The following is a 20,036-nucleotide window of genomic DNA, read 5'->3' as shown; positions in this document are numbered from 1 at the left end:
GCAAGTTTGCCTTTTCCTTTCATGTATGATGCATGTGTGACTCAAAGCAGAAAGAAATATCTTAATTGCAACTGGTCTTGAATGTCCTCACAGACAATTCAAGTGACACACTTAGCTGCAGCTCCTGAACTTCCTGGTTCAGATTTTGCATTATAGCCCAGAAGAGTTCCTGGTACTCCTGGGTAAGGAACATTTGTACTGGTAATTCTATTATGTGGGTAGCTAAAAATAACACTATTAACTTTACAAGAGCCTGTGCACACCATACTGGAGGTTGCCAGGGGGCCCCATTGAGATTTTGCTTTGGTTGTGACCATGTCTCAGGAATAGGTTGTTTACTTTTATTCTGCCCTGTCAGAGTAGATGTGTCAGTCCAGTGTCTGGCTGTAATGCAGCAAGGGAAGCTAATATCGCCTGTCTGTGCTCAGGTGTGAAAATAATATATAATAATGACACTGTCTAGCTTACTGAAGAAAAATGAATTTATCAAGTGATAAAGCCTTTAATGTTCTGTCATGTAATCCTGAATCAAGATTTTGTGATGACGTTTTGAGTATCAGCACTGAGTTTAGGCAGAAGATATCATAGCCTTGCAGCTTGCCTCCTGTAACAAACCAGTAATAGAGACTCAGAGAATTAAAACTACCTTAGGGTGAAAAGTTCTATTTGAGTCCTGGCAAAAGGCTGTAAGTGAAAATAAATTAAACTGTTTGGAATTTTTAAAAGTGCTTGATTTGTTTTTAGGCATTTAATATCTATTACTAACAATGACAAAAATTAACACAGAAATACACATATATCAAAAAGTGAAAAAAAATCTTCATTGTCATTCTTTATATGTACATTTATTAAAATATTCTGAAACAATTGAATTAGAGAATGGGATTTTTTAAATACATTTTTAAACATAAGTATTATACATAATACTGAGAACACTTATTTTTACATATGACTGTTTTGACATACACATCAGCATTTAGGAAAACATTTTTCATACGATTGATTGTGTTTAATTTAAATTAAAAAAATTACAAAATTCCTAGTGATATGGGTTGTAGTTCAGTATGTATATTATTAGATGAATCTTAGGTAAGAATTTTATTTTAACTTTTCACAGATAAAATTCAATACTTTCCATAGTTTATTACCATGATTTGTTTTATGAGTTTTACATTGTTGTGTAATTACTTTAATTTAAACTTGAATTTAAAAGTTAAACACATTTTTTCTTTCTGAATATATGATGTTAATTACAGCATGTGTATTTATTCATATTTTACATTACTTGGCAAGTATTTTGGTGGTTCTGCATTTAGTGGTGAACCTGCAATTCCAAGTACAGACTCTGAGCGCCACTGTTGTACTGCAAAGATTTTTATTCCATCTAAAATTTCACTAGCTTTGGATTCTTAGTGCAGTTTTACTGAACAAGACTGCAGTGTATCATAACATATCACATTTCCGAGTGCTCTGTTGATTATTGGATAACTCTGCTGAAAATGAAGATAAGTAATTGTTTAAACTAACATTTTCATTTGGATGCATGAAAGAAACTTCAAGAAAATAACCAACCATGCAGTACTATGGAGGAAGAAAGACAATGACAAGGCAGGTACTATATTTTTTTATTTATTTTACATTTAAGTATATTTCTGCTCAGCTCCATTACTCATTACCTGAAGAACTGAAGAAGGGTTCGGCTATAGGAAATATAGCAAAGGATCTAGGTTTAAATGCAAAGGAATTATCACTACGGAATTTTCACATTGTCTCAAGAGGAAAAACACAACATTTTGCAGTTAACTCAGAAAATGGAGACATGTATGTTACTGATAGAGTTGACAGAGAAGGGCTTTGTGGAACAAAACAAAACTGTTTTATAAGTTTTGAAGCAGTGATTGAAAATCCTTTACACTTGTATACAGTGAAAGTGGAAATTCAGGATGTAAATGACAATGCACCAAGCTTCTCAAAGGATGTTTTTGACATAGCAATCAGTGAATCTGCTTTACCTGGAGTACGCCTTTCTTTGGGACCCGCGCAGGACCCTGATGTTGGTTCTAATTCTGTGCAAAGATATACAATTGATGAAAACATATACTTCTCACTTGGAGAAATGACTGCTTCTGATGGAATGAAATATCCAGAGCTTATTTTGGAAAAGTCTTTGGATAGAGAAAAACAAAGTATCTATAGACTAACTTTAACTGCTTCAGATGGAGGTCAGCCTTCTAAAACAGGCACTGCTTACATTCATGTCAAAGTTCTTGATGTAAATGATAACTTTCCAAAATTTGATAAAGACACATATGAAATTCATGTGAATGAAAATGTCCCAATAGGTTTTGCTGTTCTCCAGCTAAATGCAACTGATAAAGATGAGGGATCCTATGCAGAAATTACATATTCATTCAGCAACGTTCCTGAAACTGCTCATGACACTTTTACAATAGATTCAAAAAATGGAAGCATAAAAGTAATGAGAGATATTGACTTTGAGGTCACAGAAGAATATAAGATGATTGTAGAAGCTAAAGATGGTGGTGGACTTGCCACTCAATGCAAAATATCAATTCAAATTATTGATATGAATGACAATGCTCCTGAAATAACTATCACATCTGTCTCAGCTACAGTTCCAGAGGACTCTCCGCCAGATACAATTATAGCATTAATTAATGTTCATGACTTGGACACTGGTGAAAATGGAGAGGTTGTTTGTGAAATATCTGGCACTTTACCCTTTAAATTAATATTATCATCTGCTAGTTACTATAAATTGGTGACAACAGAAAACATTGACAGAGAGAGAACATCTCACTATAACATAACAATTAAAGCTCTAGATAATGGATCTCCTCAGTTATCCACCAACATAACCTTTCAGCTAGGTATATCTGATGTGAATGATAATATGCCCATATTTGATCAAACAAATTATATTGTTTATGTTCAGGAAAATAACCCACAAGGAACTTCAATATATAAAATTCATGCTTCAGATCATGATATTAATGAAAATTCTAAAATTAGTTATTCCATTCTCATTAATAACATAGATGGCATTCCAGTATCTTCCTATATATCAATTAACTCAGTGACTGGGGTTCTTTATGGGCAGAGATCTTTTGACTATGAACAATTACGGGAGTTTCAGTTCGAAGTAATGGCTAAAGACAGTGGGTCTCCTTCTCTTAGCAGTAATGCTACTGTGAAGATTTGTATTATTGATAAAAATGATAATGCTCCCAAGATTCTCTACCCATCACAAGACACTGAAGAATCATTGTTTGAGTTTATTCCTCATTTTGCTGAGAAAGGCTATCTAGTGACCAAAGTGATTGCAGTCGATAATGACTCTGGACACAATGCCTGGCTCTCTTATCACTTTGTACAGCCTCCTGATCCATCCTTATTTATTATAAGTCAACGGACAGGGGAAATAAAAATAAGTAAAGATCTTAAAGACATGGATTCTTTAAGCCAAAAGATTGTGGTTTTAGTGAAGGACAATGGACAACCTTCATTGTCATCTACAGTTACACTGAGCTTGGTGGTTGCAGAAAACTTTCAACAAGTTGTACCCGAAATAAGACGGCACCCTAGTATTACTGAAACATCTTCAAATACAACCTTCTACTTAATAGTCTCAATAGGTATCATCTCCTTTCTGTTTATGGTTACAGTAATTCTAACAGTTATTTTTAAGTGCAAAAAATCTAGCACTCCATCAACTTTTCAAACTTTCAATAGAAATGTGTATCCTCAGTTCACACTGGGATGTCCCTCTGAAATCAGTGATACAAGTTTACCCTTCCCTTTCTCATACGATGTGTGTGTGACTCTTGACTCAAAGCAAAATGAAATTGCTTATCTGAAGCCAGTACAGAACGTTCCTACAGAAAACCTCATTGATACTGATGATTTACCAGTAAAGAATGAACCTCCAAAGGACAGTCTTACAGCAGCTTCTGTTACCCAGGTAAAAATATTTACTAACTGATAATTGTACACTTTATTATTGAGCATTTAATATAATCCCTGGTTTTTAAATTATGCTATGTTTCATGTTATGAGACTGAACATCTGTTGATTCGTGCCTTTCAAAAGTCTAAAGAGGGGTTAAAATGTCATTAAATTCCAAAATTTCTCAAAAATTGTATTTAAATGTAAAAATAGATATTGTACATTATAGCACCAGCTTTCATTTGTGTCCCCTATATGTTTAAATAACTGTTTGATCCTGCCATTTTACTGTTTACTTCACCAACTAGTTGTTGGTGGAAACCCAATAGCAGCCAAGTCTCTGGTTATAGCATTGTCATTGTGTATGCTCCACCATTCTACCAAGAGGAAGATGTTCACTTTTCTTTTATTCTCTGCATTCATCCCATGTGACATTTTTCGTCAGTTTTGGGCGCAACTCCAACACCTAAATCAACATGTCCACACTGTCCTCTTTCCCCTTCTGACCCATGTGATTATTATGCCATACAACAAGGCAGATTTAACAGGGTTAATTGATAGATGATTCTTCTCTGTTAGCCACCCCACATAGACACACTTAAGGGGTGTGTTGCACATTGTGATTGGCAGCAGCTCTTTCAGTAAGCATTACCAGTCTATTATCACTGTGCTATGGAATGTTGTATGTAACGAGCTATATTGTCTGAATACTGTTATTTAACTCATATTCTAATAACAGTAACATAAAATTACACTATTTCTGTCTGTCTTTTTGCTTCTTGCACATCAGTCCAAGTTTTCCTTTTAATGTTATAACTACTTTGTTATTTCATTATGAAAGAAAATATTAGATGCAGCTTTCTACATAAGAGCACTAGATACAAAATCCAGGAAAGTCACATATTTAAATAAAAGACCATATAGAAGGGGCAGAGCATTTTACAACAAGATTGGCATATGTCATTAGTAGGAAAGAATCAGTCAAGTCCAGGATTCTTTGGTTCATAAGAGAAATGAGAAGAAACCAGATATATTGTTCATGAAAAATATTATCAACTGGACCACGGATGCCCATGTTCACAATAAGTGACTCAAAAGAGGGTAAATGTGTGAAGGGAGAGTTGGAAAAAGGAGAGAGCCAGAGTATAGGGCAAGAGGAAAGAGAGAGAGAGAAAACAAGGGCAACTTGTCAGACCGGTCATGCAGTTGAGGAAAGATGATCAAGATGGAGATTACTGCTAAACTGTGTTAATAATCTAGGTTTTACTAATTTAAAATGAGAGAGGAAAGCTTATAAACGTAACATATAGTAACTGTGAAATAAACTAAACTAGAGCTGATTGCCATGCTTTCCATCGAGGTAAGCTTTTGGTGATCCCACCTATTTTAAAGTGGTAGTAAATCCTTACATATACCTAGTGAAGTGACTGACCTCAGGTGATACACAGAATGAAAGACATCCTCCTACATAAGTTGTGCCTGTCTATCTGCAGTATTCTCTTCTCTACATCTGTTCAAAGTGCTGAATTTATAAAGCTTGTCTGGGAGTTTAGAAAAATGGGTCAGAGGGCTGAAATTACACTCTGTATAGCTCAATGGTGAAAGCTCTGAGAGCTGATTGGAGGGAAAAGAACTGAATCTTTCAATCACAGGCTGTACCCTCCCTGTCACCATTTGTCTCTTGGTGTCATGAAAACTTGTCAGAAATGATTCATGCTGATAGCAGAAGAACAAAGCAGTAGACAGAAATGACATGTAGTGGTCTTAATCGAGACAAGTATGCACTATAGTGCTTATATTATTATAACTGCTTGTATTGCACATATATGCTTGCTCATATTTCATGCCCGATGTTTACAACCTCTAAGAACTATACTGATATAAATGGACTTCATTGGATGTCACATAAAACAAGTACATGACTAATTGTTAAATGCGCATAAAATGAAATTATACCTATATTGTACAATCATGTTAATATTGTACAAACATTTGGGCCAATGGAATTCTTAGGCTGTGGCTTAGGAGAAACTGGAAAATGAATATTTTTCCGAAAGGGTACTGGTCATCCATTAATGTGAAATATCACTATTGGCCTGTGTTGTGCAGTTTTTCATTATTATTTCCTATAAGATTTGCTGGTGTGTGAGGATAAAGTACCAAACATGCTATATACTGTATTTATTTTCAATCTTAACATACCGCCAGCAAACTTTCGTTATAGCAAGGAAAAACCATTAACATAGAAATGCGTGGTGTATTTTAAGTGAGTGTGTATTTTGAAAGCCTGTTGCAGTATCTACAGTATATTATGTGACTTTCACATTTTGCCATTCTTTGGAGTTCTCCCTTATGAATCTCAATCTTCCCTCTTAACAAAACTGCACTGGAAAGCAGAACCTGTGCTTACAGTAAGCAGATATATCATTTATATATGTGAATTAACACACATTAATAATGCTAAGATCATGTAACTGATACCTCTTGTACCAAATTGTATTGTAACTGTATGTCTGCCTTCATTTCGTATAGCGCTGCACAAACTGCTGGCGCTAATAAATCCTGTATTATAATAATAATAAATATAAATGTACTGAGTAGCTGTTGTGCTAAGCAGATACCCGACTTAATCCGAGTATGTTCACGTATATTCTTACTTTGCACATTTGGTAATATTTCTTAGTGAAATAAGCCAGTTTGCCAGAGATATAAAATTAGTGCTCAGCTTCTTATTATATAGAGCAGAATCTTTTACCAACATAGTATCATGTAAACGGTCTTTAGTAACTGTCTTTTTGCAAAATATAGTTTTTCTATACAAAAAGTAAGATGAAACATCAGTTTATAAACCTTTAAAATTTCCATAAAAATATAAAAAATATATAGTTTCCATCTAAACATGTTTTAGACAGCAGTAAATATAGTAAATACATTATAGACCTTGATAATTATGTGGTGGCAGTTTTTTTATGTTTCTGTAATTCTACAATGCATGATATAAAAACACATTTTATTTTGCAAATACCAGAAGTGAATACATCATTCAAATGTTATTAATTGTTATCCTAAAGCTCTATAGCCATGTACTGTGCATTACACATTTCTAATTAGGGTGAGGTGCTTTCTTGTTAATTCTGTGACGTAGCATTTTATTTGTCCAAAATATAGAAGCTTATTATAGTAACTATTCTAATTTTATTTTGATATTTGATGCTTTCCAACAAATTAACTTGAATGTGTTTCCTTCTATTATATATTAGTTACGGTTTTCACTCAACCTTTTAAATCTTTACTAGATTACTAGACAAACCTATTGTGCATCATGCATGAACTTTCTACACTATATAATTATTTAAAGTATATCTAAGGAGGATATCAAAAATTTAATATATTGTAACTGACTAGTCCTTATATGTGGTGGCTTCATTAGTTTTCTTTTTTCCTGGATTTCTTTTCATTTTCACCTGTTGATCCTGCTAGTTACAAAATTCTGTTCTAGGATTAAAAAGGTTCATACAATGTACCAAAACTACAGGAATGGCAGGACTAGAGAACACCTCTTTCCTCTTCTTCTCTATAACATAAAGATGAGGTACCTGTAGTCCATAGAGATAGCTGGGAAAATAGTAATCAACAGCAGAGGCAGAGAGCACAGGTGGTTTTCAGCTAACAGATATAACAAAATTCTTTCTTTTTTTTCTTTTATTGGTATAGTTAAAAGGAACAAAGGGAGAAAATATGAAAAGTTAATTGTTAGCGTTAACATAAACTTTAACATGAACTAAATTAGCCACCAACAGAATAGTAAAGAAATAGGATAGCGTAAAACTGAAAAAAACTGTCAAGCATCCGCTAATTTCTGATTTGTTTTTTTTTTTGTCACAGCTATATAATAGCTAGGCAGTCATCGCAATGGATATACATAAGTTAAAGCTAACCACAAGATATGTAACATACTGTACATGCTAAGTAATGTGTTATGTAGTTCTGAAATTGTGATACTAATACTCAGAGCACTTCTTAGTATTCATTCTTCTTCATTTACCACCCAGTCCATGACCAGCATCTACGTACAATGGATTTTTCATTGATTGTAAGTTCTATTGCCTGTGCAGTAACCTTTTTGTCCTAAACTGTAATGTACACGTCTCCCACAGCCCATCTTCCCTTTCCTGCTTGTTACTATGTGAGCTGCCAGTAGGTTGCAAAACTGTAATAGTCTTAGTGAATGATGAATGGAGGAACCAAGGAACTACAGTGCATTCCTTTTGCTAGCAGCAAACTGATGATTTTATTCTTCAAGTGTGCTTTTCTTGGGCAGATCAAGAGACACTGTGCACCTTTGCACTTGACTAGAATGCAAAACAGACTTCTAAACGAGATGTTTAGTGATTAAGGATATATCTATATATATATCTATATATATATATATATATATATATATATATATATATATAATTTACTTTATACTGTGATACATAAGAAATTGACTAATGCAGATATATAAAATTACAGAAAGGCTAGGAGGCATAAATTATGTATTCCTCTTTAACCACTTTACTGCCGCCCTATAGCAGAAATTACAGCCATTCGTGGCCTCGGCTGTCATTCACTGGGTCCCAGACGATGATTACTTGCCGGCACCCGGTGATCGCCAAGTAATACCGATGGGAAGAGAACTGTATGTAAACACTACACTTCTCTCCCCTGTCAGCTCCAGCACACTGCTTTGTATGGCTCTGCATAGCTTACAGTGGAAAGCACAGACACAGCCTCATAGTAAAACACTCACAGCACACAGTTAACCCTTTGATCGCCCCAGATGTTAACCCCTTCCTGCCTAGTGCCATTAGTGCAGTGTCAGGGCTTTTTATTAGCACTGATCACTGTATTGGTATTAGGGATGTAAGTGACACCAAGTCAGTTCTCCCCAGTGCCAGAATGCCCGCTGTAGTCTCGCTATAAGTCGCTGATCACCGCCATTACTAGTACAAAAAAAAAATACCAGTATATATACTGCCATTTGTAAATGCAATAACTTTCATGTAAACCAATTAATTTACAGGTTTTGGGATTTTTTTTTAGCAAACACATGTAGCAGAATACATTTTGCCCTAAATTTATGATGAAATGTGATTTTGTAAATTTTTTTTATTGGATGTGTTTAACCTCCCTGGCGGTATAATTATTTCAGATTTTTGGTGCTGAAAGCGGTACCATTTTTTTGCATGGAAATATGTATTTTTTTATTGTAGGCCTGTAATTTTTAGGAATAACTCACTGAAATCTGTCTGAACAAGAGTCTAGTAAACATCCCGGGTATGATAAAATTTGAAACACAAAATCATAAATTATAATTTAATAAATAATCATAAAAATAATAATATAATAATTCAATAATATAATCAAACCAAAAACACTGAAATTTGAAATATAGCGCCAAGTTCGCACATCACTGAGCAAAGTCTAAAACCGCTTTTGACCTAAAGGGACGCTTTTTGGATGCCATGGACGTTTCTCAGTTTCCAGGCAGAAAGAACAGTCAGAATGCAGGCAGGGCACAGGACAAAGCACTAGGGACAAAATGTATGTGAAATGGTTTGATACAGTAATGTTATACTATGTGATTTTAGTAAATGTCACTTTTTGTCATTTTTTTAATTTCCCGCCGTTCCGTTCCCCGTACGTCCCAACGCTCACAGGGGACTGAACCCAGAAGACAGATGCCGGCATCCGCCGGATTACATTGCTGGGGACACTGCAGGAGGGACATCGCGGGAGCGCAGGACAAGGTAAGTGATCAAGGGATCCTGGAGCAGCGCCGCATAGTATTCCCGAGTGTAGCTCGGGGTTACCGCTTGTGATACTGAAACTTTACCCCGAGCTACACTCGGGAATACCGCCAGGGAGGTTAATAGCAAAAATTCAAAAATATTGTTTTTTTTTTCTTAAAATTGTCAGTCTTTTTTTGTTTATAGCACAAAAAATAAAAAATGCACAGTTGTTCAAATACCACCAAAAGAAAACTCTATTTGTGGGAAAAAAAGGATGTAAATTTAATTGTCAGTTAAAGTAACACAGCGCTGTAACGCAAAAAATGGCTTGGTCAGGAAGGGGGATAAATCCTCTGGAGGGCAAGTGGTTAAACACAAAAAACATCTAAAGAAGTCTTCCAGAGCTGTTATGTTTAACAATGCATTAAAGACATCCAGTAGCATGAAACCTCAGAAAAGACTTAAACATACAAACTGTATGGTTCTAAGGCTTACTTTGTTTAATTATTTTTTTATACATATTGTAAATATACATTAGTAGATACAAATACATTAGTAGAAGGCAGCAGCCTTATTTTCTACAAAGCAGTTCATGTTAATTCATTTACAATCTTCAACTGCAATGTTATTTAAATGTATTTAGGACAAATTATCTGATTTGCTTGGTATATTTAATTTTGGAAATATAATAAAAGTAAAAATGTTATATAATATATATGTGGTTATTGAGGAATTGGAATGAGGTAAATGTAATGTATTATTAGGAATATTGGTGCAGTTCCACATTCTTACTCTAAGTGACACTGTTGGACTAAGATTCTACTTCAGTGTACAGTTTTTAAAAGATACCTGATTTAAAATACAGTGTCAGTACAGATTTTCAAGAGTAGACACAGCAGGGTTCTCTACTCTGCCTGTTCTTTATCTGGACCTTTTTCTTGTGCATGGATATTAGGAGTTACAAATTTTACCACTGCTAATGCATTTATGTTGGATCAGGACCTTTTATTGGATGCAGTAAAATTTCAGAAACCTGAGAAAGAAGATTACTAAAGGAGATAAAATGACACCGACATTTCAGGTAGTATTTATACTCTATTTCTTTATATTTAAACATATATATGCACAGCTTCACTATTTAATACCTGAAGAACTGAAACAAGGATCTCCTATAGGAAACATTGCAAAAGATTTGGGATTGAATGCAAAAGAATTATCACAGAGACATTTCCATGTGATTACGCAAGGTAAAATACAATATTTTACTGTCAATCTGGACAATGGAGAGTTATATATTGCAGAAAAAATAGACAGAGAAATGCTATGTGGGATGAAACCAACCTGCATAATGAGCTTTGAAGCTGTAATAGAAAATCCTTTACATCTGTACACAATTAAGGTGGAAATTCAGGACATCAATGACAATCCTCCTAGTTTTTCAAAAACACATTTTGACATAGTGATTAGTGAATCTGCATTACCTGGAGTGCGTCTTAGTTTGGGCCGTGCACTGGATCCAGACCTTGGAGATAATTCAGTTCAAAGATATACAATAAGTAACAATGACTATTTTGCACTAGAGGAAAGAATGGCGTCAGATCTGGAGCTTATTTTAGAAAAATCCCTGGACAGAGAAAAACAAGGTCTTTATGAACTGATTTTGACTGCTTGGGATGGTGGAAAACCTCCAAAGACAGGGAATGCTCTTATTAAGATTATCGTTCATGATGTAAATGATAACTTTCCAAAGTTTACCAAGAACATCTATCAGATAAACATCAGTGAAAATGCCCCAGTTGGGTTTCTTGCTTTACAGTTAAATGCTGTCGATGAAGATGAAGGTTCTAATGCACAAATTACATATTCATTTCGTGATATTCCTGAAAATGCATGTCATATCTTTACTATAGATTCTGTAAATGGAGACATCACCTTGATTGGGAATCTGGACTATGAAGTTACTGAAAGTTATGAGATCACAGTAGAAGCCAAAGATGGTGGAGGCCTTGCGGCTCACTGCAAAGTAACAATAATGATTATTGATATCAATGACAATGCCCCAGAAATGTTGATCACATCTCTTTCATCCACAGTTCCAGAAGACTCTCAGCCCGATACAGTTATAGCATTAATTCGTGTTCAAGATATGGATAGCGGTGAGAACGGAGAGGTCACATGTGAAATTTCTGATAACTTATTCTTTAAGCTAATATTATCATCTTCAAGTTACTATAAACTTTTAACTTCATTGAATCTGGACAGAGAAAGAACACCAGAATACAACATTTTGATTAGAGCATTTGATAATGGTTCTCCTCAACTTTCAACCAACAAAACTATTTATTTGACTGTGTTAGATGTGAATGATAACCCACCAATTTTTGAGAAGGCAAGTTATACTGTATGTATTCAAGAAAATAATCTACAAGGCATCTCAATACATAGTCTTCATGCATCTGACTATGACATCAATGAAAATGCTAAAATTAGTTACTCAATTATTAGTGATAACATCGAAGGTATCCCAGTATCATCATATGTTTCCATAAACTCAGTAACTGGGATCATATATGCTCAGAGATCATTTGATTATGAACAGTTACGTGAGTTTCAGTTTCAGGCAATGGCTAAAGACAGCGGATCACCACCACTAAGCAGCAATGTCACAGTAAGAATATGTATCATTGATAAGAATGATAATACTCCCAAAATTCTGTACCCGTCACCAGACACTGAAGAATCAGCATTATTTGAATTTATCCCTCACTCTGCCGAGAAGGGTTATCTAGTGACTAAAGTAATAGCAGTGGATGCTGACTCTGGACATAATGCATGGCTTTCTTATCACTTATTACAGGTTCCTGATCCATCCTTATTCATAATTGGACAGCACAATGGTGAAATCAAAGTAGGAAGAAGCCTTCCAGATACAGATTCTATTAGACAAAAGATTGTGGTTGTGATAAAGGACAATGGAGTTCCATCTTTGTCATCTACTGTCACCTTGAATGTAGTTGTTGCTGATAATTTTCAACAAATTACACCAGAGATAAAGCCCAAGCCAAGTTATTCTGACTCATCCAATATGACATTTTATCTTGTTGTCTCCATAGCTATGATTTCGCTTTTGTTTATTGTAACAGTAATAATTATGGTCATTTATAAGTGTCGAAAAACTAATATTTCCACAGCCTTTGGAACAGTAGGTAGGAATGTATACCCTCAGTTCACTTTGGGATGTCCTTCTGAGATCAGTGATACAAGTTTACCTTTTCCATTTTCATATGATGTGTGTGTGACTCTTGACTCAAAGCAGAATGAAATTGCTTATCTCAAACCAGTCCAGAATGTACCCATAGACAATCTCATAGACACGGGCGATTCAGTAGTGACAAACATTACTGCAGAGGCAGGACCCCAACAGGTAAGACATTCTATTACTTTCAAATAAACACTTTTTTTTTTAAAGTCATTAAACAGAGAATCACCTTGACTGAGTTGAAATATGTAATATAAGAGTTGTTTGAGCAGACTTGTCAGGGCCTTTAAACTTCCAAACACTTATTTATGTAGATGAAAATAAATTAATCTATATATTTACAACAAACCTTCTTTAAACAGTAATATCATTAAAAAAAGTATTTGGTTACTTCTGGTTAATGATGAAAAAGATATTTCTTAAATTTCTAAAGTATCTTTAAATAATATGCCTTTTCTTTTTTGTATGGCTTTATGACCGTTTCAGTTACTTTAGTAAATCAGCACCAATAGGTCTTCTTTAAAATACTGACCTGTGGGATTTCCAGTACAGATTCGACTTAATGTGGCAAATAAGGAGTAAATAAAATAATAGGATGCTACCAAAATCAGAAAAAGAAGTGACTTACAAAGATGATGAGTATTACTGGAGGCTTATTATTTGAAATGGCTGACAATTTACTGATTTGATTGTTTAATAAATGAAAGCCAGTATTAATTTAACAGTTCATTTATTAAACAATCATTCGTCATTCACTGCGTGCACTGCTAGTAGTACAGAGTCATGTCAGAGATTACTGAGTTTCAAAGAGGGCAAATTGTTGGTGCCCACATAGCTGTGCCTCTGTGACTGAAGTTGCCAATTAATTTGCGGTATTGTGGGGTACAGTATCAAAGGTTTTGATGGCATATACAGTTTCCAGGAAAACATTGTCTGATAAGCATAAGCACAGTCGACATGGTCAACTGGCTGGAAGAGACAAAAGGACATTGCGCAGGATTGTGACCCGCAATAAGAAAACAACTGCTGCAAAAGTGACTGCAGAGCTCAGTCCCAGTGTTCCAAAGCCCCTGTCCACAAAAACTGTGCAGAGGGAACTCCATAAGCAAAACATTCACAAGCGAGCTGCAATTGCCAAAGCACTAGTGACTGATATTAATACTCAGAAGAGGAGAGAGTGGTGCAGTACCCATAAATCATGGACTATCGATCAATGGAAGACTAATATGGCTGGATGAAACGAGCTTCACACTGTTCCCAACTACCGGGTTTAGGTGTGGCAAACACCATCCAAAGCTTATGACCAGAACTCTCTTGTGCCAACAGTAAAGCATTGTGGCGGCACAATAGGAAACCATATCTTGGTATTCTGCAGGCCCCATCATCACCTTGAAAGGTAGAGTCAGTGCCAGGGTCCATGTACATATTTTGGCCAACCATGTGCACCCCATGGTGCAGACATTGTTTCTTGAAGACATTGCAATTTGCCAAGACAATAATACTCTGATTCACACACACAGCTGGTGTTGTCAAATCGTAGCTGGACAAGCATTCAAACAAAGTCTCGGACCTTCCCTGGGTGCCACAGGACCTCAGTATCATAGAGCCACATATATACAATTACAGCTGCATGACTGGATTATCAGAAATAGGTGTACTAGGGACAGAGATGTGCATGGACACTGTAGCTTATTTTCAAGCAACAGTTAGAGCCAGTGTTTTTAAAACTATTAACCACAATATTTAGTACTAATAACTACTTAAAGAACTGCAGAAATTAACACCTCGCCTGTTGTTTAAAAAAAAAAATCTACCCTATACCTTATAAAATTCTTTGATATCTGACTGGCAAAGTGCTTTGTGTGCAGTAGATAAAACCTGAAATTGTATATAGAATAGAACATGTTTGAATAGGTTGGGAGGGGGATAATTTTTACCTGGAGAGCTCAAAAACAGATAGAAATAAATTGAAATTGACAGCAGTCTTTTTTAACATTTGCTTTACGATTATTTTAATATACAAAAAGTTCTGATCTAAAATAATCACTAAAATGTTCATACCATAAAGGAAATTGTGTTTGTAGGTTTCAAAAATGGAACTATATAACATCATTGTTTCATTCCAATATTACACTCAGTTCCAATATTCTAATAGTTGCCCTGGGTAAATAAAACATTATAGAGAATCAAATAAAAATCATGGAATATTTTTTATTTATTTCAAAATTTCAGTTTTATTTCCTTACTTCCTAAGTGCAGTCAGTGTGGTGCTGTTCTCTATATAGTAATGACAGACTGAATTGCGATACATTTTTTGTCTATTCCATTTCAACTTTGTGCTGCAAAGCATGCTGCTGCAGTTTCTTATTTAAACTCTGAGTGGCGATATTTGCCTGCATATTGCAGCTCAGTACATAAAAATCCTGCTTTCAAGTGCTCTGTCACAACAAAATTCAACAAAAATGAAAGGAGCAACACGGGATATGCACTCATGCTCCTGCAGCAAATATTTTTCAGCTTAAAAGAATTTGTATTTTGGATGTCTTCAAGGAAGATCAAACCTGAAACTGATCAGCTAATCAAATATAAAAATGGATTTTCAGGTAGTATCATTCCTTCTTTTCTTTACTTTGAAGCTTATAGTTGCTCAGCTTCACTATTCAATACCTGAAGAACTAAAGCAAGGATCCACAATAGGAAACATTGCAAAGGATCTGGGACTGAATACAAAGGAACTGTCACTTAGAAATTTCCACATTTTCTCAAGAGGTAAAATTCAATATTTCAATGTTAATTTAGAAAATGGAGACCTATATGTTGTAGAGAGAATAGATAGGGAGGTGTTATGTGGAATGAAAGAGAGCTGTTTAGTAAGCTTTGAAGCTGTGATTGAAAATCCTTTACAACTGTACACAATTAAAGTGGACATTCAGGATGTAAATGACAATTCTCCAAGCTTCACAAAAGATGTTTTTGACATAGTTATTAGTGAATCTGCATTACCTGGAGTACAACTTGCTTTGACACATGCAGATGATCCTGACATAGGCACCAATTCTGTGCAGGACTATAGGATTGAAGAAAATGAGTGCTTTACTTTAGGAATCAAAATATCTACTGATGGAATTAAATCCCCAGAATTTATACTGCAAAAACCATTGGACAGAGAAATGCAGAGTCTTTATGAATTAATTTTAACTGCTGTAGATGGAGGGAAACCTCTGAAAACTGGAACTGCGCTTATCAGGATTATAGTTCATGATGTAAATGACAACTTTCCTAAATTTAATAGAGATACATATGAATTAAATTTAAATGAAAACACACCTGTTGATTCTTTGGTTTTACAAATCAGTGCTGTAGATGAAGATGAAGGTTTAAATGCACAAATAACATATTCATTTCATGAAATTCCTGAAAATCTTTATTCAGTCTTCAGTATAGATGCAGTAAGTGGAAGTATTAAAATAATAGGATATTTAAATTTTGAGGTCACAGATAGGTATAAGATAACCGTCAAGGCCAGAGATGGTGGTGGTCTTGCAGCTTATTGTAAGGTGTTAATAAATATTGTTGATATCAATGATAATGCTCCAGAAATAACAATATCATCTGTCTCAGCTACTATTAAAGAAGATTGCCCACTAGGTACAATTATAGCACTTATTAATGTACAGGATTTAGACAGTGGTGAGAATGGAGAAGTTGTATGTGAAATCTCCGAAATATTACCTTTTCAGCTAGTAGTGTCATCTACCAATTTTTATAAATTGATCACAGAAGGAGATATTGATAGAGAGGGAACTTCTCACTACAACATAACAATTAAAGCCACAGATAATGGATCTCCTCAGCTTTCCTCCAATAAAACTATTCAACTTACCATCTTAGATGTAAATGACAATCCTCCAGTTTTTGAGAAATCAGCTTATACAGTCTACGTGCAAGAAAATAATCCACAGGGAACCTCTATATGTAGGATACATGCCTCAGATGAAGATATTGGTGAAAATGCCAAAATTAGTTACTCTGTCTTGAGTAATAACATAGATGGCATTCCAGTTTCATCGTATGTTTCCATAAACTCAGTCACCGGAATTATCTATGCTCAGAGGGCATTTGACTTTGAACAGTTACGTGAATTTCAGTTCCATGTGATGTCTAAAGACAACGGATCCCCTCCTCTAAGCAGCAATGTCACAGTCAGAATATGTATCATAGATAAAAATGATAATGTCCCTAAGATTCTCTACCCATCACCAGATATTGAGAATTCAGCATCATTTGAATTTATTCCTCACACAGTTGAGAAAGGTTATTTGGTGACAAAAGTGATTGCGGTGGATACTGATTCTGGACATAATGCTTGGCTTTCTTATCACTTTCTACAAGCTCCTGAACCATCACTATTTACTATTGGTCAGTATAGTGGTGAAATCAGAATTGGAAGAGATCTTCGGGAAATGGATTCTTTAAGACAAAAAATTGTTGTACTGGTAAAAGACAATGGAGTTCCGTCACTGTCTTCTACGGTTACGTTGAGTTTGGTTGTTGCTAAAAATTATCAGCAAGTGTCACCAGAGATACGACTTCAAACCAAAAACTCTGAAAATTCCTCAAATATGACTTTCTATCTAGTTGTTTCAATAGCCCTGATTTCTCTTTTATTCATTGTGACTTTGATAGTAATAGTAATCTATAGGTGTAGGAAAGTGATGAATCCTCCATCTATTGGAAATTATAGTAGAAATGTGTATCCTCAGTTTACCCTGGGATGCCCCTCTGAGATCAGTGATGCAAGTTTACCTTTTCCATTCTCCTATGATGTCTGTGTGACTCTTGATTCTAAACAGAATGAAATCGCCTATCTAAAACCAGTCCAGAATGTCCCCACAGACAATCTCATTGATACAAATGATTTGGTAGAGGCAAATAATCAACAAGCAGATGGCTTACAGGAAGCTAATGGCCTACAGGTAAGAAACATTCACTACTTGGCCAAACAATATATGTAACTAGACTTTGGCCTTTGCATGTCGCTTTCCTATTGGATTATTTCCAAAACAATCATCATAGTTATATTTTTCTGATTTCATGTGTTCACCCTGTAGTGGACTGTTGATAATTGTGACTATGTGACTGATGATGATGTCTACAATTTTAAAATTGTAATGTTTATGGTGGCAAGCCAAGTACACTTTGTTCACTAGTTGATTTCTAGACTTGGTTTAATTGTAATATGTTTTATATTACCGCTATGTTATTGCTTTGAGTTGAAATAGTGGTAGATCTGTTCAAATGGTCAGGACTGGAGGCATTAAAGGTAGTCCATGACTGTCCATTCAAAGATTTGGTCCATATTCTGATTTTTTCTTCACATGCTCTGCTAAATTGATTTAGTTCTGCTTCAGTAGTCTTTGTAACATATTTACTATTAATCGCCTATGCTTGGGAACCAGTTTTTGGTTTAATGTTAAAAGGATTTTGTTTGTTGCTGAATTGCTTCTTTAACCCTTACAACCCTACAGAAATTCAAAATCATATAGATAAGCTCAAATACATATCAATCACGCTCATCAACTGCAATGAATTCTGAATAATTTCAGAAGCATTTTAAACTGATGTCAAGACATGCTGCATTTACCACTTCAAAACAGGCCACACAATGTTTTATGATCAAGTTTGTCACAAAGATAGGTACTGTTATAATTATTTAACACATTTTTTATTGAGTTTTCTTTGTAAATTATTCTTGGGCTTAATTTTATTACAGCTAGATTTCTTACTGTAGACATTTACAGTATATATTATTATTATTATGGCACCTGCAGTTTAAAGAAGATCTATGCTTTGCTTATGCTGCACAAAGCAATAGATTTGCTCTAATGCCCCTCCCCCCAGCTGTTTATACTTAGGGCCTATGTTAATAGACTTGTGTTTACCTCAAGTGGGTTTTGCATTCCCATACAAGTCCAAAGAAATGCAAAAACCAACTTGAAGCAGGTTAAATGAGGGTCAGAAAGAGGTTAATTGCAGGTCAAATGCACCTGTCAATAGATTCTGAAAGATCTCAGAGGCATCTGAAACCTCTCTAAAAATGCTTCCATCGATAGAAGCTCAAAGTTAATCAATACAGACCCTTGCCTATCCATTGCCTACGCACCTCTTTATTCAGCTGCTGGTGGTGAAGGAAAATTCACAGTAACTATGGGTATGGTGGAGCGTGTGACTCACTCCCTTTCCTCCCATGTAACAGAAATAATGCTTGGAGATTGGCCCAACACTATCACATTGCAACAGGGAGAAAGTTCAGAGCCCTGTGTGAGAGTCAACTTGAGTAATTCAGAGCTTACACGGACGTTTCTTTCCTCCTTTCCAGCAGCTACTTCTGAGGTGCAGTGGAGTGATGGGAAGTTGAGTATATGCTGTTGGTTAAGCAAGTATTAACGCAAATTCTGCATGAGAAAAGCACACATTTGCTTTAGTAACATTGTGTACAAATGGTCTGCTAAACAAACTACAGGGTTTTGGATTCCTTGTCTTAAATTAGAGGAGCGGTTAAGTTTTTATAAACAAGGATTCCAGCAAATATTTTTTAAGACTAGTAACGAAATAAAAACAGGCTGAAATTTGATGACATCAACATTTTTATTTTGCTTCCTACTAGTTTTAAAACCAGACTTTTCTCTCTGGACAAAAATATACAGCTTTCATTAGTATTCCAATACTGTACATGTATTTAAAAAATAGACAGTGGTACAGTGGTGAGATATGTTTACATTTTATGCATTTGTTAATGCAATTTATGGTCATGGTACAGACAACTTTGCAGAATTGAACCAAATTAATGCTAGTAGACAGTTGTGTGACAGTTACACTTTCAAATCCTACCCTGTGCAGAGATATTCTAACTCTTGGAGAATCTGAGCATCAGCACTGGGGTGGGTTAGCTAGTAGCCACCACCATATGTCCTAACAAACACCATGCACAGCATCTGCTATTGCAATTCTGACCTTTAACCACTTGCCGACCGGCC

At 35.2% G+C, this 20,036-nt stretch overlaps 1 protein-coding gene across 14 annotated transcripts in view; it reads left to right on the top strand.

Moving 5' to 3' along the window:
* Positions 1 to 20,036, top strand: part of LOC149474319 (protocadherin gamma-C5-like) — a 561,663-nt gene that overhangs the window by 158,663 nt on the left and 382,964 nt on the right. The window contains exon 1 of one of the 14 annotated variants that reach the window (XM_089655730.1): positions 1,484 to 3,982. The exons of 11 other annotated variants lie outside the window; for them this stretch is intronic. In XM_089655730.1, the coding sequence (XP_089511856.1) occupies positions 1,574 to 3,982 (2,409 nt within the window). In that variant the 5' untranslated portion in view covers positions 1,484 to 1,573. Of the gene's footprint in view, positions 1 to 1,483; positions 3,983 to 11,012; positions 13,165 to 15,516; positions 17,976 to 20,036 lie in introns of those variants that run through there. 2 more of the 14 variants (XM_089656097.1, XM_089656065.1) reach the window with 2 other exon arrangements.

This window comes from Staurois parvus, unplaced genomic scaffold (assembly GCF_062004578.1).
Source record: "Staurois parvus isolate SC_StPar_1 unplaced genomic scaffold, SC_StPar_1.0 ptg000006l, whole genome shotgun sequence".
NCBI lineage: Eukaryota > Metazoa > Chordata > Amphibia > Anura > Ranidae > Staurois > Staurois parvus.
The sequence above is the reverse complement of the archived record's forward strand: the minus strand, read 5'-3'. Positions and strand labels throughout refer to the sequence as shown.